The sequence below is a fragment of the Patagioenas fasciata genome, chromosome 1 (genome assembly GCF_037038585.1).
Source record: "Patagioenas fasciata isolate bPatFas1 chromosome 1, bPatFas1.hap1, whole genome shotgun sequence".
Taxonomy (NCBI): domain Eukaryota; kingdom Metazoa; phylum Chordata; class Aves; order Columbiformes; family Columbidae; genus Patagioenas; species Patagioenas fasciata.
The window spans coordinates 154,105,310-154,127,695 of record NC_092520.1 but is presented as its reverse complement, the minus strand read 5'-3'; the positions used below and the strand labels follow the sequence as shown (position 1 = coordinate 154,127,695).

At 49.7% G+C, this 22,386-nt stretch overlaps 2 protein-coding genes across 5 annotated transcripts in view; one reads left to right on the top strand and one right to left on the bottom strand.

Moving 5' to 3' along the window:
* DENND2A (DENN domain containing 2A) overlaps window positions 1-16,460 on the top strand; it is a 65,124-nt gene extending 48,664 nt beyond the window's left edge. For 3 of the 4 annotated variants that reach the window (XM_065840024.2, XM_065840003.2, XM_065840013.2), the window contains exons 14-20: window positions 1,454-1,602; window positions 9,864-10,041; window positions 11,468-11,509; window positions 12,842-12,959; window positions 13,594-13,833; window positions 14,848-14,934; window positions 15,744-16,460. In XM_065840024.2, coding sequence (XP_065696096.1) covers window positions 1,454-1,602; window positions 9,864-10,041; window positions 11,468-11,509; window positions 12,842-12,959; window positions 13,594-13,833; window positions 14,848-14,934; window positions 15,744-15,775 — 846 coding nt within the window. In that variant the 3' untranslated portion in view covers window positions 15,776-16,460. Of the gene's footprint in view, window positions 1-1,453; window positions 1,603-9,863; window positions 10,042-11,467; window positions 11,510-12,841; window positions 13,074-13,593; window positions 13,834-14,847; window positions 14,935-15,743 lie in introns of those variants that run through there. The other variant, XR_010651469.1, reaches the window with a different exon arrangement.
* Window positions 16,461-17,856: 1,396 nt separating this feature from the next.
* On the bottom strand, window positions 17,857-21,680 carry LOC136101080 (uncharacterized). Its single transcript, XM_065836918.2, has 3 exons — window positions 21,129-21,680; window positions 19,038-19,164; window positions 17,857-18,598 (listed from the first exon to the last, which is right to left on the bottom strand). Exons 1-3 carry the CDS (start codon window positions 21,525-21,527, stop codon window positions 18,522-18,524), a joined length of 603 nt encoding a protein of 200 aa, XP_065692990.1. The 5' UTR covers window positions 21,528-21,680; the 3' UTR covers window positions 17,857-18,521.
* Window positions 21,681-22,386: the final 706 nt, after the last annotated feature.

The window sequence follows — 22,386 nt, the reverse complement described above, 5'->3', positions numbered from 1 at the left end:
CCTCAACCAAACTCAAAACAATCCAAACTAAATGAAATTACTGCAGAACACATGCGTAACTGGTTAAAAATCTGCACTTGAGGAGCAGAGTCCTGATGGTGCACTGCGAGAGTGATTTGGCTGTTTTGTTTCTAGGATCCTTAATGTTCATTAATTATCTGGTTGATGGCATAAACCCTACATTTAGACAATGGGTAGATGACAGCGCTGGGAGGGGTTGCAGGCGCTTTGGGGAGTAAGGGATTAAAATTCAAAATGACCTTGCTAAATTGAAGGTTTAGTCTGAGATTCAATATGAACAAGAGCAAAATGCTGGGAAGAAGAAATGAGTAGTCTAATAGGACATGGAAGTAACTAAGTGAGCAATGGTGCTTCAGAAAAGGCCCTGGTGGTATAGCAGGCCGCGAAGAGAGCAGAAGTAACTTATGGTGTCATTTAGACAAACTCCTGCATTGTGAAAGAAAGTGAAGGGATAAATAATAAATAAAAGCAAACTTTCTACTTTCCAGCATTGCTGGAAAATTCTTTAGAGTATCATTTTCCAGAAAAATGCAGGCACTAGGAGAAAGCCCCGGAAGAGTAGTTCTGCTTATTAGGTGGTATAGAAAATACAGGCAAAGCTTGAGAAAATTGTTTACTTAATATAGAAAACAAAGGACAAAGGAGGGCATGTGATAATAACCTTCCAATATATGAGAAGTTTCCTGCAGAGAGAAAGATGACCGATTGCTGTGAGTGTATACTGACAGTAAGACATCAAGCAGTTGAAGTAATTTGCCACCGAGATGTTTCAGCTGCAGGCTTAGTGTTGGTCAGGGTAGTTCAAACTAGAGTAATTTTCTCATGAGACTTATGAACTATCTGGTGTTGGAGGCTTTCAGGAACATTTTAGATAAGTTTCTGTCTACGATAAGGAGTATGAAGTGCTGAGGTGCTGTGACTGGAATTATTTAAGTAGACATGAGAAAAGGAGAATTTTCACAGGCTGCTCTTTTTTGTAACTCATAGAAAAAAATTATTGCTAGTACGTTAAGCATCCAGATTCTTGCAGTTAAAAAAAATTAATAAATTGCAACTGTAAAAATAGGAGTGTAAGTTTGAAAGGCTTCATGCCCTTCTGCTGTTTGAATGCCAAAAAGGCTGGAAACCACTCCTACCTGTACACAAAAGAGTTTTCCTCCTTATGAAGAGCTCCCTTTTCACGGTCCAAGTGGGGAGAACTTGTGGTTGGCCTCATGCTGTGCCCATTGGAGTGGACTCTGGATCATCTTCATCTGGAAGAAGGATTTGTGGGAATTTGTTGGAAAGACTGTGTTTGAAGGCTTAACACTGTGCGGTGTTTGCCAGCACAGCCAGTAACGCTGTGAAAATACCGGTCAGGTATTTCCAGTCAGTACCACCACAGTACAGGTGGACAATGAGAGCTGACCTGGGGCCTTTTTTTCTCCATCAGGTCATCGAGCTGCGGCGGCCTCTTGACTCCAGGCTTGAGCACGTTGATTTTGAGTCCTTGTTCACATCTCTCAGCGTGCGGCATCTGAGCAGAGTCTTTGCCTCCCTGCTTCTGGAAAGGAGGGTGATCTTTATTGCAGACAAGCTCAGGTATCCTCTTACATTTACTTAAATTGATTGCTGCCATGAAGGGGAGGCTGGGAAAACTGCAGTGACAGATCTCTCTGCTTTCTTTTTTCTTCTCTGCTCTTTTCCAACTTCTTATCTGATGTGAGTAGAGCTTGTACTACCCAGGAGTGAGGAACTCAGGCTATGCAGCATAATTTCACCTTGCAGTTTGCAAAAAGTGTGCTGCTTCTCGTCTCAAGGAGAACCAAAGTCCCTTTCCTCCAGATTGTTTTAAAGCAGAGACCTGGTGCTAAGGAAGTGAAATTCCTCCTTTTGCTCCGTGATGCTGCAGTGTTCCTCACTAAGCTGTGCTGGAGTTTTCAGGGATCAAGCCTTGGGCAGAGATCACCTTCCCTTGTGTGTTATTCCCTGATGTCACAAAAATCTTCTTAAATTTTTAGCTTGTATTTTAAGATTGGTTCCTAAAGACGTATTTCTTATGGGGGGTGAAAGTAAAGGATGCAGTGAGGGGAGATGAGACAGAGGACTTCCCTCTTCTATTTTGAATCTGCTCAATATGCTTTTTAAAATTTTTTCATTTGTTTGTTCGCTTTCCTAAATTATGGAAATGGGCCCAGGTTTCTTTAAGATCTTGTGCAGCTGGTGGCTGGCAGCTCTCCAGCCCTTGAAGCACTTGAGGTTTCAGGGAGGAGAGTTCGATGAGGCCCGGGAAAGAAAAGCTGCCTGGATGAGTAATGACACTTCAGAGCATGCTCAGGTTTCAGGAGTGTACAATGCCCCTAAGCCGTCTGTTTTCACAACTTCCAGGCAGCAGAATGCAGCTCTGGGACCGAGCACTGGGGCAAAGAATGGGGAGGCCCCTTCTAAAGGAAAGTGAAGGGAAAAATTCATCCTGCAGGAATCCAGGGCTCTCTGGGAGCAGAGCTCAGGCAGTCTCATCACAGGAAGAGAAAGGCTGGAGAGAGGGAAGCTGTAGCATCCAGGCTGCTTGCAGTTTTTGGCAGCTGCCTTGGATCAGAGAGGGGAAGATTTGCTTCTTTATCATCACTGATACATTATGTGCATAGATTCTTGGTTTTCTGGATATGTAAACCACAGACTTCATGTAAAGCCTTCAGACTTGCATTGAAAATGAGATAAATCATTCAAATTCTATATTTCTACTTAGCATATATGATTTATGTGATAATTTATGATGACAGGCTTTGTTTTCAAAGGTTTTTCTCCTCCTCTGTAGAACAAATTTTACATTCTGAGAAAATCCTTTAAGGACACAGATGACATTGTAATCTCTACATGAGAGCTGGGTGGCAAGAGGAAACTGTATGATAGGGAACTTTGCGTTTTTTTTAAGCATCAGTTTAAAACAAACTTTTATTTACCAGGTCTTTTCCTACCACATATTTATATGACAGCACACCACCATGGTGTGTGTTACAGAGTATCTCTAATTCAAAGCACTTTGATGGGATTTCATGGCTTTTTCTTCTCACCTGTACCTTTTACCAGTATATCCAGGGTCCTTAGGAATAAATCCAACTACCCAGGCCTATAAAGAGAATGGGAGAGAGCTATAAAATCATAGTTTCTAGAATCTCTAAATATACCATATACAGCTTTCTTCTGTGAAAAAAAGAATTGCACATTTTAAGGATCCAGGGTCTGTTAGGTCACAGGCCTCAGATTCAAATATTTACTGCAGATTTGGCAGCTCTCTACAAGACTTTTAACGTTTGATGTTTCTGAGAAGATGTTGCACTGAGCAATTTCAGGAGAGTCTTTTTTTTTTTTTTCCTGTAACAAAATATGTAATTTCTTTGGCTCATTTTTGTAGAGAAAATCTTGAAAATTACCTCAAAGGACTGTAAAGATTTGAAAAACAGAAAGCAAAGAAAATAGCCCTCAAAATTAAGTAAACTATTATATTTTAATCCAGCCTGGTGGCTGGAGTGCACTGGATTGGTAAACCTTTCATAAGGTCAACAGTGTCTTCTGTTTATTAGTGGAAATTCCATGTTTTGAAAACTGATGGTATTGTAGATACAGGATCATTTCGTCCAAATGATACTTTTTCTGGGACACATTGAACTCAATGAATATTAAGTAGTATTTACTTTAAGGGTGAAAATGCCAATTTCAGAGTTAAAAAAAAAAAGAAACTCTTTTTGGCAACAGCTTATGAGAAGGAAAAAAAAAACTATGGAAGCAGCTGTTGGAAACTGCTCAGAGGTTAGGAATGCTAGAAATAATCCAGCTGAGATGGATTAACAGGGAAAGTGCAGGTGACATGGTGAAAGATGCATAATAAATTAGATTAATCTTTGCAGTTCTTCATGTGGGCACTATCAATAGCTGTTGGTACATGTGTGTAAAGGTGTGTCTGGGTGTGAGTGACAGAGAAAATTATGTGTGCAATTTATTTACATCTTTTAATTGCTATAAAATCAGTCTGTGGGAAAAGAAAGCTGAAAGGTCTCTTGCCAAATACTGTGTGAACTGTGAAATGTTTTCAAGCTGAGCCAAAAAATGCATCTAACAAGTGTACAGCAAGTGCAATACTTAGTCTTTTCCATCTTTAGAATGAACATTGAGTGTTTTTCAAAGACCTGTCAATCCAAAGCTTGGCAGCGGAAAAGGAAAGAATTTGGTTTATTAGTTTTTTGTGGGTGTTTTTTTAGTTCCCTCTGTCGCTATGGAAACTGGAGTATACATTGCCTCACAACCCAGGAAAATGACTTTGTTAAAACTATGTTGGTCTGTGTAGTCTTCCCCGGCTTTTGTTCGCTTCTGCACTGTGAACTTTAGTCCTGGGGCAGTGGAGGCCACGGCACGGGTCAGGCACCGCAACACCAGAAATGCTTTTGCTTCCAAGCGATGCTGCCTGGCATGCAGTCCGGGGCACTGAAGATCCATGTTTTAGAAGGCATCTTCCCAATAAAAGTGGCCTGATTTCACAAGGTACCTAGAACTGGACAGCTTTTGTTGGCCCTAGGGAGTGATATGTTAGATTCAGAGTACTTTTTAAATCAGGAAAACTTACATGGGCTTAAAATCAAGGCACTTTTCTTCCAGATCTCCTCAAAAGCCTGTTGTGGATCTGAACAACTCAAGCAATTGCCTCTGTCACTGCCAGAAACCACAGCTGTGTCAACAACACAAAGTGGTCATTGTTATCAAAAGCAGATCTGAAAGATTCAGAGTAGACACTTTAAATGTGGTCACCCCTAGTAAAAAGTAATTAATCATCAGGAAGAAGCCTTTTCCATGTGCTACAAAACCAAATCTGGGATGGTGAATCCTAGCCTCCCAGATTTCTCTTTTTGGTATTGCAGTGAGGGAGAAAAAGAAAACCAGGGATGAAGTTTGGATGTCAGGTAACATCATTCTTTCTACAGAGCATCTTAACACTCCCACGTAGATGGGAGGCAGTGACAGTCCCCACAGCTGGTGAAACTTGGCATCGTCCTGGTGGGATTTGCAGCAACTCGGCATGAAGTCACAGGGCAAAGTCTGGAAGCTCCTGAGCCTGTTAAATGTTGTAAACCAGATCTGTGATCCATCATAAGTAAATCCAGATGTGATACTGTGTCAGGAATCCAAAGGTGTTTGTAAAATGAATCCTACTGTAGCAGAGCTTATAAAAATGAAAAAAAAAAAAAAAGCATAATCAAATATGCTGTCTTAAGTTGCCAAATGCCAGCATGTTTTCAGCAGTTTGGTTAGTTCATGGGACAATCAGATTCCTGGCATTAAACTCCAAAAGGCTGTTTGATCCAATAGTGGTTTTCAGAAATCATGAAATACCCTAAAACCAAAGAGGGATTCAGCTTTGGGTGCTGTTTCGCGTAGTTGCTTGTCTTTGGAGCAGAAAGCTGGAAACCCTGTCATGAGTCCAAAGTTTGGGACGAAAGCAATGAAACTGAGCAGCCTGCAACAGCTTCTAAGGAAGGATACAAGTTGTCAGGGTGTCTTTTTAGAACAAGTCAAGCTAGTCTTGGAGAAAGTTTTCCCAGGAGAAGAGTTCCTATGTAGTTGCAGCTGTTGTGTTCAGAATCTTTGTTGGCCATCTCTGTTCAAGGCAGCTTCAGAGGCTGCTGCGTGGTAGGTTTTTGCATAGGATGCTCTGTGATGGGAAGGCCTGGTTTTGGGGCAAACACGTCACAAATTGCTGCAACATAGTTGTTCTGACCAAGGGAGTGATCAGCCAGAGAAATGTGTGTGTCAGTCTATATCCAAATCAGCTCTTTAGGGACAGATCTGACATAGTTCTTTGTGTACATCAGTACTTTTTAGCCTCAATACTAGAGATATATTATTCGCTTTCTGTTGCAAGCTCCTGTGCAGGCAACATCAAATATGCAGCTCAGCCATGATCCCTTCAGGAAGATGAATGAACCCATGAGAATGTGCTTTGGATCTTGAAAGTGTACTTTAGAGACTTGCAGAGTTTTACAAATTAGCTGCCAAAACCAAAAGCCTTAAAAAGCGGTCCCTGTGTCCCATTTGAACAACTGGCTGTGAACCGAGAGTAGTGCATGGCATTCCCTAGAACGTGCTGCAATCACACTGGGTACACCTCCTAATTCCTGGTGGCATCTCCAAGCAAACCACGGCACCCTGTGTCAGTGTTACTCCAATGGCAGCAGTTGCCATCATGGCTATGGCACGTACATCCTGGGTTATCAGAATTTCAGTACGGACATTGGCTGTAGCTACCCAAAGTCTTTGGCTGCCTGTTTGATGTAAGAGCTGTCAAAGAGCTGATGGACACTGAAATAAACAGTGCTTTGCAAGCATTTTAAAAGTTCAGGTTGTGTCAAGGGATGTGCACATCTCGCAGAAAGAGGCATCCAGCTTGAGGAGTGCCCAGAACGTTAATGGCCGTATTTGCCTTCTACACAGAGGGTTACCTGCTGTATTACGACTGTGGTGTGGTTCAGGCAGTCTGCCCCATCGCTGCTGGCTGAAGAGCACACTGTCACACAGATGGCATAAAAGGAATTTATCACACTGGATTCTTTTGCAAGGCTCAGTAGCTGTGGTGTGGATCAACAGTTCTGTAGTGCTTGTTGCAGTGCTGTATGCAAGACAAGGAGGGAGCTCAGGCCTGAGTCATTCCAAAGAACTGAGATTCTCCTGGGCTCCTGGCAAGCTGCAGCTCCTTGAGACTATCTGCAGAGCAAGTCTGACTGGATCACATGTGGAAGAGACACCTCAGTGTTACCTCCTCTGTGTCCATCTCTGAACTGCTCTGCCTTCCAAGAAGACTCACAGACCTCAACCCTACTAGTATTGTTCCCCGCAAATGTCTTCCATGGTGAGAAATGTGGCGAAGCACAGATCAGTAGGATTGATCCTGGAGGTGATGAGGCATTTCACAGATGGAAGAGTGGAGGGGGAAGCTATCTTTTTTCACTTCCCACTGTGTGGTATATACAATTTCAGGCTTACACAGCTCTGTCTGCATCTTCCACTAACTGGACCTCAGCCATCTTTCCTCCCACTTAATCTCTCACGTACCATGTGTACTCACTGGGACTCGAGAGCAGGGTTGAGGGAAGAACAAACCACCATAAATATAGTAGGAGACAGCATGCTGTAATATCTCACCATGCAATAAATAACCATGTACTTCAGCTGCTCGCTGTTCCTCTGTGGAGCTACCTGGGATCACAGAGATCCTTTCCCTTGGTTTTCAAGTGCTCTCTATAAAGGTAGTTCCCACCTTTAGGCAGGGCAGTTGAATGTGCCTTCAAGATCAGGGATTTGTGACAAAGGTGAAATTTGTAACACTTCCACCTTCAACATCTGTTCAAAGAAGACGAAGTCCAGTGTTGGTAGTCTAAGAGCAAGGCCACAGTGCTGCGCAGGAGTGATGAAAGGAAGGAGGTCTTTCAGCTTTCACTGGGGCTGTTAACAGTCAGAAATTGAGGAGTGGAAAATACACTCTGCAGTAATGGAGGGGAAGAGGTGCCCCAGCTTTTGCATCTGCTAACATGGCCTGAAATGTATGGGTGTACAAGTTTTTAAAGGATCTCATTGAATCAGAGTGCACTTATAAGATGGCACGTTCATTTTTGTTGCAGTTCTGTTCAAGAATAGCTTGTATGAAAGATACAAGAGAAATAATCTAGTCTGATATTGTTCCCACATTTTTTTCTGAATGGATTTTTTTTGTTTGTTTTATTTGGGTCTTTTTGTTTGTGGTTTTTTGTTTGTTTTTGTTTGTTTTGTTGTTTTGGTTTTGGGGGTGGGGTTTTTGTTTGCTTTGGTTTTTTGTAAATGTTCCTGTTTCTTACTAGCTCTGTGTTTTCTCGTTATTTTCATTTTGTTTCTCTCAGATTCATAATCTGCTTTGCATGTGTGGTAGATCCAGCGAGGCATGGGCATAGCTTGAAAGCAGCAACTTTGGGGCAGCCAGCAGGAATGAATACAGAGAAGGGAGGGGAATACTCTAAGACCTTCCTAAACAAGGATGTGGAGCTGAGGGCTTAAAGCTACCAGTCTGTGACACAGCTTTTGATGGGTCCTCCTCTGTTTCTATAGAAAAGACAAGCATCAGGGAGAGGAAAATGTTCCCCTCTTGTGAAGAGACTTTCTCAGCACACGTGTCCCAGGCGTCCCTCCCAAGCGCCTGTTCCCTACCTGTTGCAGTCCTAGATAAAATTCTCACGTTTACCAGATTCCAGCCCCTCCTCTGGGATTTATTTATCTTCAAAAAGCGTCATGTGTTTAACAATGTTTACTGCCTGATTTCTTCATACGGTTGCACTGATGTCCCGGCAACCGTAACTCTGTTCTGCTAAACTGAACTCACCTGCTGAAAGCCCAGTCACACCACGCTGCTTGGCATGTGTTAGTGTTATGGCACAGGGATTCAAATCCACCAGACGTAGCTGGAGCCAAGGAGAGGGAAAGCAGGCTTCACTTTTCCAAGAGAGCTCAGGTCCACACCCACCAAACCCTTTCCCTTTCAAGTTAGCAATAAACCGCTTGATCCGGGTTGCTGAGTGTAAATTCCCCCATGGAGTTTAACAAGAGCCGGCTGCGCGCCCTTCCTTAGCCACGTGAATCCTCCTGGCCGCACCAGCCTCCCTCCCCTCCTCCAGCCCTGCGAGGTGTAGATGCTGGAAAAACAAAACTGATGTTACATACCGAGTTTATAGTGGCAAGCCTTCCCCCTCCCTTGATGCACACAAATGCTTCTGGACCCAGAATGGATGAGTAACTGGCACCCTGCGGCGAGCTCTGCTGTGCCTGGCTGCAGACCCTGTCTGCCTCCTGCCAGAGAGCTGGTGAGGTTTCTGCACAGATCCTCTTGGCAGTTGCCAGCAAAGGCACTTGCAGCCGAGCTGCTGGTGGCATTTGAAGGGGGAAGAAGGCAGGCTGCGGTCTTGTGCATCCCACAGAGGCTGGCCACATGCTCTCTTCCTGGGATTTCACTCTCCTGTGTCTCTGGGTAGACTTGGCAGGCTCCACAGGCTACAAGGTGCCACTGGCTGGAAACCACTGCCTTCCCCTTCCTCTGTAATCTGGCCTGGCTGCTAGGAGCTACCATTATGATTGGGACCAATACAAAAATGTGACATACTGGCATGCAATTATTCCTGCTAAGGGTTCTCCAAAGGCAAAGCATATATGCTGAACATGTAGCAAGCCAAGGGGCAGGGGTGGATCATGGCTGGGTGGACCTGCAGGAACACCTGGGGACCTTGTGGCTGCAGGTTGTGGCCAGGGCTGTGCCAGGGGATCTCCAAGTAGGCCATCCAGCTGTGCTGATGAGGCCAAGAGTATGGTCAGCAGGTAAGTGGGCCACAGTGCGGCCCAACAGATAACTGCTGTTGGTGCTGGAGCTGTCTTCTGTGTCCCACAGCTGCGGGCTGTTTGTCCTGGACACTGTAGCCCCTGTGCATTCAGACCATGGGTTTTCCCATGGGAACAGCCACACAGGCATGCTGTGGGAGAATAATCTCATTTCTCTAATGAAAAGCAGCGGCATGGAAGACTCACATCCATCTGGTATTTCCCATAAGGGCACTAGAGGAGCAGATGCTGGGTTCAGTGGGATCCATCTCATATCACATGTGCATGGGCCAGGATCATCTTTCATAACCTGGGCTCCTACCTCAAGTCATTGCTCCTGAACCTGAAAAACGGGGTCAGAAAACTGAGAAAGCTCTTAGTAATTACAGAGGTCGATCAGGGAACAATTGAAAGAGTCCTGATTTCTAGCAAGTGCCTGACTGACCAGCTGTTGCCCTTGGTTGTGTTTCATCTTCCAGCACTCTCTCCAAGTGTTGCCATGCCACGGTGGCCCTTCTGTACCCCTTCACCTGGCAGCACACCTACATCCCCGTGTTGCCGCCTTCCATGATTGACATCGTGTGCTCGCCCACCCCTTTCCTCATCGGCCTGCTCTCCAGCTCCCTGCCCCGCCTGAAGGAGCTCCCCGTGGAGGAGGTGAGCCGTGCACCTGCGCCGTGACCTTGCTCTCCATTCCTTAGAATCAGAGAATAGTTTGGGTTGCAAGGGACCTTCAAAGGTCATCTAATCCAACCCCCCTGTCACGAGCAGGGACATCTTCAAATAGATCAGGTTGCTCAGAGCCCCATCCAGCCTGGCCTTGAATGTCTCCAGGGATGGGGCATCTACCACCTCTCTGGGCAACCTGGGCCTGTGTTTCATCATCCGCATTGTAAAAAATGTCTTCCTCGTGTATAGCCTGAATCTCCCCTCCTTTAGTTTAAAACCATTACCCCTTGTCCTATCCCAACAGGCCCTGCTAAAGAGTCTGTCCCCATCTTTCTTGTAGGCCTCTTTTAAGCTCTGAAAGGCAGCAATAAGGTCTCCCCCGAGCCTTCTCTTCTTCAGGCTGAACAACCCCAACTCTCTCAGCCTGTCCTCACAGCAGAGCTGTTCCAGCCTCTGATCATTTCTGTAGCTCCTCTGGCCCCTTTCCAACAGGTCCATGTCTTTCCCGTGCTGAGGGCTCCAGAGCTGGACACAGGACTCCAGGTGGGGTCTCACCAGAGTGGAGCAGAGGGGCAGAATCACCTCCCTTGACCTCCTGGCCATGTTGCTTTGACGCAGCCCAAGACAGGATTGGCCTTCTGAGCTGCAAGCCCTTCTAGTGGGCTGAGTTGTCTTCTGTCCCAGAAAGGCTGTTCTGGAGAGTCTGCCTTGGCAGCTGGTGGTGTGAAGGTGCCGAGCTGTTGTCCTCTGGCTCCTGTGAGTGTGGGGTGAGGGAGGATACCGACACACCTGCAGAGGCAGAGGTCTGTGCTCTGCCTTGTCTGTAGTTCAGGAAGGCTGAGGGGCTGTGGTCTCCCTCCGTGGGGCTGCTGCAGGTAGGAGATGGTGTTATTAAAGTTTCTGTTGGTTTCTGCATAGTGTTGTCTAGGGGCTAGGCACAAAATCTGCCAGGCTTGAGGTATGATTACTGCAAATTGGCCAGGATATCTACCCTTCTAATTACTACAGCTGCCTAACTAAAGGAACAAATAATGAAGAACCAGATTCATGGTGCACAAGGGTAAATGCGGGAAGGATGAACGTGGTCAGAGAAGCGTTTTTTTCCCTGCCCACCTGCAGTGCACAAGGAGAAAGGATGGAACTCTGACCCCAAGATGGTGGTGGGGAGTGGTAGACTGGGCTCAGAGCACAGCCTCCTGCTGTCCAGACTGTTCTGTGGTTTGTGGCAATGTCATTAGGAAGCTGTTACAAGGGGTCTGCTCTTGGCTCATTCCTGGAGCCTCCTCCAGCTGTGGTAGCTAGGAGGAGCGGGGCCAGGGCCAAAGCATTTCTTCCAGAGCAGTTACAGACTAAGATAAGCTCCAATTATGGAAATAATGACTTCCCCTTTTTATTCTTGTTCTTCCATTCTTAGGTCCTTGTCGTTGACCTTGTAAATAACCGTTTTCTGAGACAGGTGAGCAGAGCTGTTTCATATCCTTAATTTTCCATCCCCTTCTTCCACCACACCTTACCTCCATCTGTGTTTGCTGACCTGCCTGCCTGGCTGAATCACTTACTGCTCACACAAACTGAGGTAGGATTTGTGGCTGGCAGCACTATAGGAATTGCTATGTACGTATGTAATATCAGAGTCCCACACTGCAGCTGTTGAGGACCGAATCATTGTGCATTATCTCTCTCTCTGCTTTTTTTTGTTTTAAAGAGGGGAAATGCTGGCATTGGGCACTGTGGGTCCTTAAGTGGCATCCTGTGAGGCTGAGGGCAAAGCTGGAAAGCCTCAGCTCAGGACTGTCTGCTGGGGAGAAGCATGGGCTCTTCCAGCCTGTGTCTGTCAGCCCATTTCCTGTTGCATACCCAGCCCTGAGTTGGGGAAGGAAGCCTTGATGATTTCATCAAATCGTCTCTGTTCAAGGAGCTTGTGATTACTCACCCCAGTCCTTGCACTGGATGGATCACAAGTAGGAAGCTAGTACACAGGAGCCTGTAGGTTACTCTGCAGACAAGATTGCTGGCTGATTCTTATTTCCCTTTGTTGTAGAAAGGAAGAGTGGGATATTGAAGGGAGGAGGATAGATGAGCAAACACACTCCTGGCCCGGGAAGCTGGTTGTGCCGCAGAGTTCTTTGGCAGATTGCTGAGCAGTGCTGCTGCCATGCCTCAGGTTCCAGGGGAAAGATGGGACGAGGGCACCTCCTGATGCTGGCAGTAGTGTGTGGGTGAAGGCCACTCCTGCAGTGCAGTGCTTGCTTTACCTCGCACCTCTCTTTGGAGGTTTAAGCTAAATCACGCTGTCTCAGCCAGGGCTGGTAGGAGCTTGCACACAGTCACCGGCAGTTCTTTGGTCTATTGGAACTTGTTACACATCCATGATGTGACCGGTGCCTCAGCAGAGCTGAGCAGGGAGTTGTGCTCACCTGGCTGCAGGTCAGCATCGTTTAGATACGTCCCCGTTGTGGTGGTGCAGGTGCTCGCAGGCAGACGCTGGGGCCACAAGTGAGCACTGCCCAGTAGCCTCTCAGATTGGACATCTGATACTGTTACAGAATATGAGAACGTTTGGGATAAGACACCCACTTTTCCTTTTCTTTTGTGTTTCTTGGTAGTCCTGCACTGGAAGGTGTTGGGAACGTGCCCAGTGTATCAGTTCTCCTGCTTCCTCTCCTCGCGGTTCACTTCTAGTGCTCCCCCTGCCATGCTGGGGATGGGATAGGAGCTGGTGAGGAGAAGGGCAGAGGCTGGCTTGTGTCCCAGCCCCAGGCCCTGAGGAGGTGGTTCTGTTTTGCAGATGGAAGATGAGGACTCCATCCTGCCCCGCAAGCTGCAGGCTGCCCTAGAGCACATTTTGGAGCAGAGGAACGAGCTGGCAAGCGACAAGGAGGAGGGCTATGTCAATGGCAAACAGGGTAAAGCACGATGCCTTTCAACTTAAACCCACATCTCTTTCTGCTCTTTTTTCTCTTGTTGCTTCTTAGGGGAGAACTAGGCTTGTATTGAATTTAACACCACAGAAATTGGAGGTAGGTCATGATTTTGGTTGAATCTTCATTAAATATTCCATTGCACTGGGTCAGTTGTCTTTGTGTGACAAGAAACAGTACTTATCCCCTCCCAGCTCTGTCTGTCCTTCCCTTATAGTGCCAGGGAACACTTGTACTCCTTTCAGACGGTGGTCCCACAGGCCTCCCTCTGCTGCTGACGGTGCAAGTGATGCAGACTCCTGGGGGACGGTCCCCCTGCAGAGCTGCAGTCTAGGATGTAGCTGTGTGACTCAGAGGCAACTGGGCTGGGACAGTTCTTTGAGGGACAATATGGGCATCTCCTTGTTGCAGGGGAGTCAAGAAAAAGCTTGATGGCTTTAAAAGTAGTAGCAGCCCAGTCTTCTTCCCTGGCAAGCACTTCCGAGGATGCTATCTCTCTTGAGCAGCTTTTTCTGCTCAGGCTGGATCTGAAAAAAAGCCAGGGAGTTTGTACTCAGGGCTTTTCCTTGTACATCCTTACGGCACTGTCCTCACTGCTGCCTCTTTGTTTTCTCCTTAGAGACCAGCCCTTTGAATGAGGTGGTGTCCGAGGCCTTCGTCCGTTTCTTTGTGGAGATCGTGGGCCACTACTCCCTCTTCCTGACCCCCACCGAGCGAGAGGAACGAGTCCTACAGCGTGAGGCTTTCCGCAAGTCTGTCTCCTCCAAGAGCCTCCGGCGCTTCCTGGAGGTCTTCATGGAGACACAGATGTTCGGGGGCTTCATTCAGGAGCGGGAGCTGCGGAAGCAGGGGGTCAGAGGTGAGGGGCTCTGCCTGGGTTCTGCGCTTGTGGAAGCTCCACTGTTGCTCCTGTGAGAGCCAGGAGATGCTCACCAGCCACCAGCTCTGCACCCAGCATCGTGGCTGGAGGCTGCAGTGTCCATGCAGGGATGCCAGGAAGCAGGTGGCAAGGCAGCGCTAGCGCAGGCTGATGGTTTCTTCTGACACCCATGTGTGGCCTTCAAGAAGTCACTTGGAGATTTTTTTGTCTCAGTTTCCTTATCTCCCCAGAGGGGCGCATTGCCTCTCAGGAACGTGGTGAGACATATTGTGTATGATCTCATAGCTTCTCAAGGCTGAGGTTACAGGCACACTTCACTGCTGAAGTAAGGGACATAAGCAGTGTCCTCCATGTGTGTGCCTCTTTGTTCCTTGCTGAATTCCCATCAGGACTCTCACAGTACACTACTGGCATGACATTTATTCTTGCGGTCCCTCACACCCCCTTCCTGTGTCTAGAGGAAGAACTGGCCGGACTGGGCATGGCTGTTTTGACTTGTAGAAAATATGGGTGCTCGTGGCCTTCACAGAGCTGCTTCTGTTGTTTCATTCCTGTTATCCCACAATCCCGAGGACCCTACTGGCACCTGAAATTTCTCATCCTCAATGCTGCTCGGTGCTGCCTTAGCAGTTTCTAACTAATGAGCAGTGGACACTGGAATAGGCGGCTTAGTAAGAGAGGTTTTGCAGCATGGTAAATCCCACTATAATCTCACTTTCTGGACTTGGCTGTGTTCGTAACAGAAGAAGGGAGGTTTTGTCTCTCCCTGCGCGAGGTACAAAAGCTCAGTCAGCCTTACAGTGGGGAGAGAGGAGGAGGAGCCAAGCCTCTGTCACAGATCCATGCTCAGCTGGTGGAAGAGGTGGGGTGAGTTGTTCCCTTTTGTGTGCGACAGTTTATTAGTAAGCTGGGACATTGTGCTTTCAGATGAGCATTCTTTTATTTATAGGGAAGCAAAATAGGTGTTGTTGACTTCTTTCTTTCTTTCTGCAGGTCTGTTTGAGGTACGGGCTCAAGAGTACCTGGAAACACTTCCCAGTGGGGAGCAGAGTGGCGTCAATAGGTTCCTGAAAGGCCTAGGTAAGGAACTAGCAAAACTCCTGGCTTCTCAGGAGGTTTGGGCTTCTTGTTGCCTTCAGGTTTGGCAGCAGAGGAGTTGCTGAAGGGTGGCTGGACCCTGCTAGTGGCTGTGGTGGCCTCTTGCAGAGCAGTGCTCTGAGCCTCAAGTGATCAGTGCCTGGCCATGTGTCTCTGCTCTGGCACGCTGCTGGCTCTGCCCCCTGATCTGACACTTGTCTGAAGGACGGTGGGGAACCAGAGTTTGGGCCACGAGCTGTGTCTGTGTCTTCTGACAGGAGCAGGTGCATGTGAGGAGGCAATGGAGCAACCAGTGACTCGGGGGCGGTGGAGGCATTTCCTGCTGGGAGGGGTGACACAGTCTCTGTGCCTTCACGTTTGTCCTTAGGGATCAGCAGTGGGAATTTCCCGGGGGTATCATAAGGTTGAATTCATTTTCCACTGTAAGTGGGGCTAGAGGGGAGCTCCAGACTGAAGTCAGAAGTCCTTGACAGGTCATTGGACATCACAGCTAAGAGAGTTTGATCTTTTGCTCGAATTGTATGCCTGGTCCTCTTGTCTTGTGTTGGCCATTTAAGAGCAGCCATGTCTGTGGGGTTGGTACACTCTGGCGAAGAGAGCTACTGTTAGTAATGCATTCACCTTCCAGGACTGCTGGGCAAATGGGCTCTGGAGGGCGTGCTCATGGATCTCCAGGGTCCCAGTCTGCAGTGCTGCTCCCAGGGGGCTGATTCTCTGCCATAGCAGTGAGGAATGATGCTTGTTTTGCCTGTCACTGCAGGGAGTCCATTTTCCTTTCTCTGTCTCTCCAGGTAGCAAAATGAAATTCCTCCATAAAAAGTAAGAGTGAAGCACGTCCTCGTTCCACAAGAGAGAATGGCTTTACCATTTAACAGCAATACATCAGACTATCATCAACCGTTCCCATTCAGCCTGCTTCCAGGAGCCAACAGCCTTGGGCGAGCTGACCACAGCCGGGACGTGCTTGCACAGACGTGTGGTGCCACAGGAGGATTTGATGGCTGTGAGGCTGCCGGGACAGGTTTCTGAATATCTACAGTACCATGCACTGGACCAAGCACTCTCTGAACTCTGCACTAGCATGTTGCAGGCATCCCAGTGGATCTCTTAGCTAGTCAATTCTTTGTTTTGTTGTATTTTTCTATTTATATTGGGGTTAGAACAATTATTAACCGATGACTCTTGCCCTGCCTCCTCTCTGCCTGGAGCTGCAGGAGGCCAAAGCAGGACTCCCATGGGACTGAGCAGGCAAAGCTCAGGCACAGAGGAGGGGAGGAACAGAGATGTATGGAAGCAGATCTCTGCAAAGCGAGGATGCTGAGGACTGCAGGGATGGCATGGACTGACCAGGAAGAGCTTCCAAGCAAGGGAGAAGGGTGAGGGGGAACCACTAAACCTACTGAGGACTTGATGGGCCAGCCAGCAACCCAGGTGGCTGTGCCGGGGGGTCTTGGCATGACGAGAGGCCTTTCCTTACGCAGTGTAATTAAAGCCAGTGGTGTAAAAGGCATGTGGATCCTTGGTGTTTTGGGGAAGGGAGAGAGCTGTGTCTGCCCACCAACCTGCCTGTTGCCGAGCATGAGCTGGAGAGGACATCTAGCAGCCGAATCCTCAGTTTGGCCAAGCCCTCAACTTCCCCATGAGCCCCTCAGCTCGGCTGGCCTCATTCCCTTGCCCAGCTGCTTGCAGGGGGAGCCCAAAGCAGAGCTCACCCGGGGGTCTCACCTGGGAGACCCAATTACCGAAGGTCAGACAAGCTCTCCTTTCCCATCGGAGGTGTTGCTGCTGAGGAGTGTGATAGGAAGAAAGTAATGGTAGAGTACCTGCTGCTGCCTTCTGTGCTCCTGGCTGGGGAGGAGGTAGGACCTGCCATTGACCCCCTCCTGCTCGCCTCTCTGCTGTTTTGGTGAGGGGATGTCAGGGGAGGCCTGTGGAGGTTGAGGCTGGGTGTGAGGGCTCTTTTCCAGCTGGTGCAAAAGCCATTTCCCTTGCACTGATTCTGAGGGCACAGTCAAGAGCAGCTGGAGCATCCCTGGGGAGGAAGCCAGAGGGCAGCTTTGCTACAGCCAAAGGGAAACCTCCAGCTGTCAGGTGGCTGCAGGGTGAGAGCTGCCTGTGAGTACCTTTGCTGTGGGCAGCTGTGCTACACAGGGCTGCCAGAGATTTTGAAAATGGTCCAGGTGCCCCTGTGGGCTTTCCCAGGCAAAAGGGCCTTGTTTACCAGCCCTGGAGTTCAGAGGAGCTCAGCTTCACTCGGCAACAGAGAGGGAGCTGTGGGTCCAGCGCTGCTCTGTGAATTTTTTGAAGCCTGTGTTTCCTTGCAGTGGCAGCCTCTTCCTTTGCTGGGTTTAAGGACAGAAGAAACAGGTTGTGACAGGTGGTGGTAGGAGCAGGCAGCTGGGTGGGTGGAGAGGTCAGTGCTTGGAGAGACAGTGCTTTGGTGGTTCCCAGCGTAATGGGGCTTGTTATGTCTGTGACATGTACCACTATCTGGGGACCAGATAAGCTGGGCAGCCTGCCCCAGGTGGCCCTCCTTGAACAGAGCAGGTTGGCCCAGATGACCTCCAGAGGTCCCTTCCCTCTGGGATTCTGTAGTGAGCACCATATACGCCAGACAGCCGAAGTGTCAGGCTAGGCAGGGGCCAGGAAGGCAGCACCTGCAACTCTGTGCTCCCCAAATCACTTGTGGGGACAGCTTAAGCAGTGATGGAGGGGACTGGAGAGCATTTATCCCCCCACTCAGGGTTGGGGTCCCACAGGGGTGGCCAGGAGAGAGGAGCTGCCCCTCACATGTGCAGAGCAAAAATCAGCACTACTTAAAGTCTAGTGTGTCCCAGGAGGTGGTGATGGCCCACCAAAAGAAACTGCATTGGAGATCAAGGTGACTCAAGTGCTGTGGTTTGGTTCTCTTTTCAAAAGGTGTTTTTATTGGTAGCAAAGTGGGGGGTTGCAAAGCTGGGAGGCATCCACACATGCAAAGGCAGCCAGGATGCCTGCAGAGCTTTGTGGGGTGCTGAGTGAAGCTCATTGTGGCTCAACTCAGGCCTCCAGAAGCGGATGTCCTACGTGGTCTCCCATCACCAAGCCTGTGCGCGGTGGCTTGGCATTCCCCTTCCCAAGTGACATTTTCATCAGCATGGGATTTCACCTTTCTCGTGGGAGCCGTGGTAAGGAGCTGGGTGGGTTTCCCAGCATGCCTGATGCTCACGGGCTCCTTAGCTCAGCTTGGACTCATGGCTGAGTGTGCCAAGATACTGGCAGCTTTTCCTGCAGCATCTTAATAGCTCAAATTAGAACGGGTTGTGAAATAGCACCGTTTGTCTCATTTGGGGCTCCAAGTGAGCTCTGCCAGCACAGGGCTCTCTGGCCACTCACTGCTTGTGTTGGCAGCTCTCAGGAAAGTGGGACTCAAACCTACACAGCGTACAAAATCCAAAGTGAGGGGGTGTTAAAAAGCAGCAGTATGAGGAGTGCAGTGAAAGAAACATTTACAGCTGTCTCATTAAGGATTTTAAATGAAACTTGGATGGAGAGCGTTGGTCTCCAGCTGCCAGACGTCCTCTTCAGTTTCATATTGAGCCATGCTTCCCCAGGATGAACAGGATCCCGTGTCCTTCAGGCCTCTGGATGCTTTGGAGGAATCTTCCTGCAAAGAAAAGTCCCAAGACTGGTTGTGCTGGGCCTGAGCACGGTTCTACATGTCCTCCCATGGAGGCTGCCAACAACAGGTGCCCAGAGAAGACTGTGTGAACAGGGCCACCAGCTAAACCCTGAGCCTCGTTTCCCTCCTTGGCTTCCCTGCACAGGCTGATGGCATCCTGTGAGGGCTCAGGACACTGGGCAAATCCCAGCCTGTACAGAAACTTATGGGAATGTCCCTTTTATCATACAGTTTTCTGTTTCTCACTGGCAGTGGTCAGTGCCAGCAGGACAGGCAGTCTGGCCCCTGTGCAGCCATTTAGGGGACAAGACGCTGCCCTGCACAGTCTGATTTGGGTTTGGAGGGGGGTAGCCAGAGGGCTGTGTTTGCAGGTTGCTAGATGTGGGGGGATCCCAGTACCGGCGGCCAGCGGGGTGCAGCTTACCTCTCTGCCTGGAGACAGCTTTCAGGTGGCAGGTGCCGGCAGGCAGCTTGCAGGTGTAGAGCCCCAGGCAGCCGCTGCAGTCAGAAGGTTTCTGGCAGGGCCGGGACTGGATGCCGGGGCAGGAGTGCTGCAGGGGGAGGGAGAGAGGTGGCTGTGGTGTCAGTGTCCAGCCTTGCCTAGCCCTGACCTGGGACCCCCTCCCACGCACAGCCATATCATTGTTCTGTGGTCACACTGCTGAGAGCCCCAGCCCCAGGAGCCTGTGCCATATTCAGAGAGATCTTTTCTGCCTGGGAGCAGCTTCTTGCAAAGTGAGAAGGTTTCCTTTTGTGTTATGTGTGCCCCACAACTGGTCGGTCATTTTGGGCCAACGTGAACTGCTCAGCCCTGGGACTGTGCTTGCGGGGGGCTGTCAGCCCCAGCATGCTCAAGCTGACAGCAGTGCAATGCCTTGGCGGTGAGATGAGCTGAAAAGAGCCTCTTCATAGAATCATAGAATCACAGTGTCCTGAGTTGGAAAGGACCCACAAGGATCATTAAGTCCAACTCCTGTCCCTGCATGGGACAACCCAACAGTTCACACCATGTGTCTGAGGGTATTGCACAGTTTCTTTTTGAACACTGTCAGGCTTGGGGCCGTGACACCTCCCTGGGGAGCCTGTTCCAGTGCTCCACCACCCTCTGGGTGAAGAACCTTTTAGCAGTCTGCAACCTAAAGCTCCCCTGGCACATCTTCCTGACATACCCTTGGGCCTTAGGCTGGAGAAGCTCTCGTTAGAAAGCAAAGCCAAGTTGCAGAAGATTATATGACATACTGGAATGAGCATTTGCTGCTGGATGTTTAGTTTCCACTTGGAAAGGTAAAATACTTAAGTAAAACCTGCAGTAGCAGGACAAGCTGCTCACCAGGCTATAGAGCAAGAGCTTCATGCAAGCATCTGGAGAAGTCGGGGCTGGTGGATGCCATTTCAGGGGCAACTCGTTACTTCTTTTGGCAGAAAGCACACTAAGTGGCTGACTCCCGGGGCTGAAGGACTGCTGCCCGTGCAGCACAGCTGGGTGCGCCCAGCCCACCTCCTGGGCACAGCATTTTGGGACACACACCCAGACCTGTGCCTGCCTCCTGATCTGCTCACCACTCACATGCGTGGCTGTCAGCTCCACTCTAAGCCTCACGAGGTACGAGATGGGGGTTTAGGATTGTCGCTGCCCACCACCCTTTGCAGCACAATCCAAACAGTGCTATAAGGCACTTTCACACTCAGCTCATGTGAAATGGTCCAAAAGCGGCTTCTACACCCAACGTTTACTGGGACACAGCATGCTCAGCAGCTGCTCCCGCTGCCCTCAGTCCTATCTGCTTTCTATGTCCCCACAGCGCCACCAGGACTGCTGGCCAGCGAGGTTCTGCATGGGGGTGCTGGGGCTCACGTGTGCATGGGGGACCTGGTTTTGAAGCTGGGGAGCTGGCTGAGCTGCTCAGGCAGATGCCACCAGCATGAGGGGAGACAGCAGCAGCCCACGGGTCACAGCATAGGCGCAGTAACCCTCTGTCTGGAGGGGAGGTGCTGCTCCAGTCCTGTTCTCCCAAAATCCCAGCCTTGGCTGCCTGGCGTGGCCGTACAGCCAAGCTGCAAACATTTGGGTGATAAAAGTGCTGGGGGCTCTGGTCCCAGCGCTGTGGCAGGAGGATGCTCTCCTTCGCAGCACTGCAGTGCAGTGGTGCGTTTTGGGGCTGTCCTGCCTGGCTTGTGTGTCTCTGTTCTGCATAGAACTGCCACAGCCGCTGCTGGCTCCCTCTTATACAAGCTCTGGGGGCCAGCGACATCCCACCCACCCTGGAGGCACCCACAGATCTGTGAAGTGGATAGAAGGGCCCATTTCTTTGGCTCCATCCTCTTTGTTAGGGGCTCCTAACACCACTAGAGCGTAGCCCCCCCATGCCCTACAGACGTTTCAGCTGAAGGGGCTCACAGAGCTGCCTGACCCTGGAGTCAGGAGCAAGGGACCAGCACCTCCCCTCACTCCCCATCCCCCTGTAATCCCCCGTTCAAACCCTCCTCCTTGCTGGCCAAGGACGGCCATGCTTACCGTGTCCCCGTTGAACTTTCCATAGCCCTTCAGGAGATGGCTCAGCCCTGGGCTCCTGCTGTGGGACGGCTGTGGCGGGACACTCCGGGGCTTCCTGGGGAGGTCCTGATCACCACTGCTCCGAGCTGACTTGGTCATGGCCTTGCTGGGCGACCTGGAGCCGGAGGGGACCTCTTCTATCACCTCCCATGCACCGGCCAGGGGATGGCTGCCACTTGAGCCCTGCTGAGGCAGGTTGTCCCCGCCATCTGCAGGTGGCCAAGGGTGTTCTCCAGGGGCCCCAGCTCTCAGCTGCCTCTCCAGGGCTCTGGACCAGCCCCCCAGTGTTTCAGATGGTGCTGGGGCTGTGCAGAGCAACACCAGGAGAAGCATAGTGACCTTCAGCGCCTGGACTTTCATCCTTAGGGCCTGGCTTCACTTGGGGCCCTCCTGCCCAGAAAATGCTGTCAGAGGCAGAAGCAGAGGTGGAAGCTGCCTCTCCTCCCTGCTGCGGGATCCAGCTGAAGTCATTTTTATAGCACAGGGACCTACCCTGGGGGCACAGCCCTTTTCCCCCGCCCCTGCCATGTCCCACCTCCCCTCCTGCAAGCAAACCTGGCTGCTGGCATGGGCCCTGTCCCCTCCCTTGCACTCCCAGATGCCCCAGCACCCTCCTGCCACGGCCACCCCATCCCTGCTGCATGATGGGTGCACACACACCCGTGCATGGGCGCGTGGTGTCTCCCAAATGCAAGCAGAGTGCTTGAGCTAAACCACGCTTGCAAGCAGGGCTTTTGTGTGAAGAGGAGGCTTGTGTGAGGGAAAGGGGATATATACAATCAAAATGAGTCCCTTCAGGCTCTGAAAAGGCAGCTGTTACAGTATATTTTCGCTTTGGTTTCTTGGGCAGGTAATGCTGATGTGACAAAGCTTTGTCAGCTCTCCAGCCCACCCTCCCGTCTTCTCAGCTCTTCACCCAGCGTTAGCAAAATCTCATGGAAAGGTGGCAGGCTCAGGGGGAAGGAGTTGCTGCGAGCCTGGTGAAAGTGGTCTGAGTAGAGGGAAGACACCCAACTAATGCCTCCATCCATTGCAGTGGGAAGCTCACTCCTCATTAAACAGCACAGCCCACCCTGGAGAGTTGTGTTAGAGCTGCCCTGAACAAGCTTTGGTTGGCTTTTATGCCATGTCAGACACCAGTAATCTGCTCCTCAGTCAAGGGTACTCACTGGTGGGTGACATCTATATGAAACAAAGGGTAAGTTCATATTCCAGGCTT

Excerpts from the sequence above, each read along its gene's own strand:
- LOC136101080 (XM_065836918.2), bottom strand. The coding sequence starts at position 21,527 with ATGAAAGTCCAGGCGCTGAAGGTCACTATGCTTCTCCTGGTGTTGCTC. Across the intron at positions 19,165-21,128 it reads GAAAGTTCAACGGGGACACG|CACTCCTGCCCCGGCATCCA; the intron begins GTAAGCATGGCC and ends CTCCCCCTGCAG. Across the intron at positions 18,599-19,037 it reads AGCTGTCTCCAGGCAGAGAG|GAAGATTCCTCCAAAGCATC; the intron begins GTAAGCTGCACC and ends TTTTCTTTGCAG.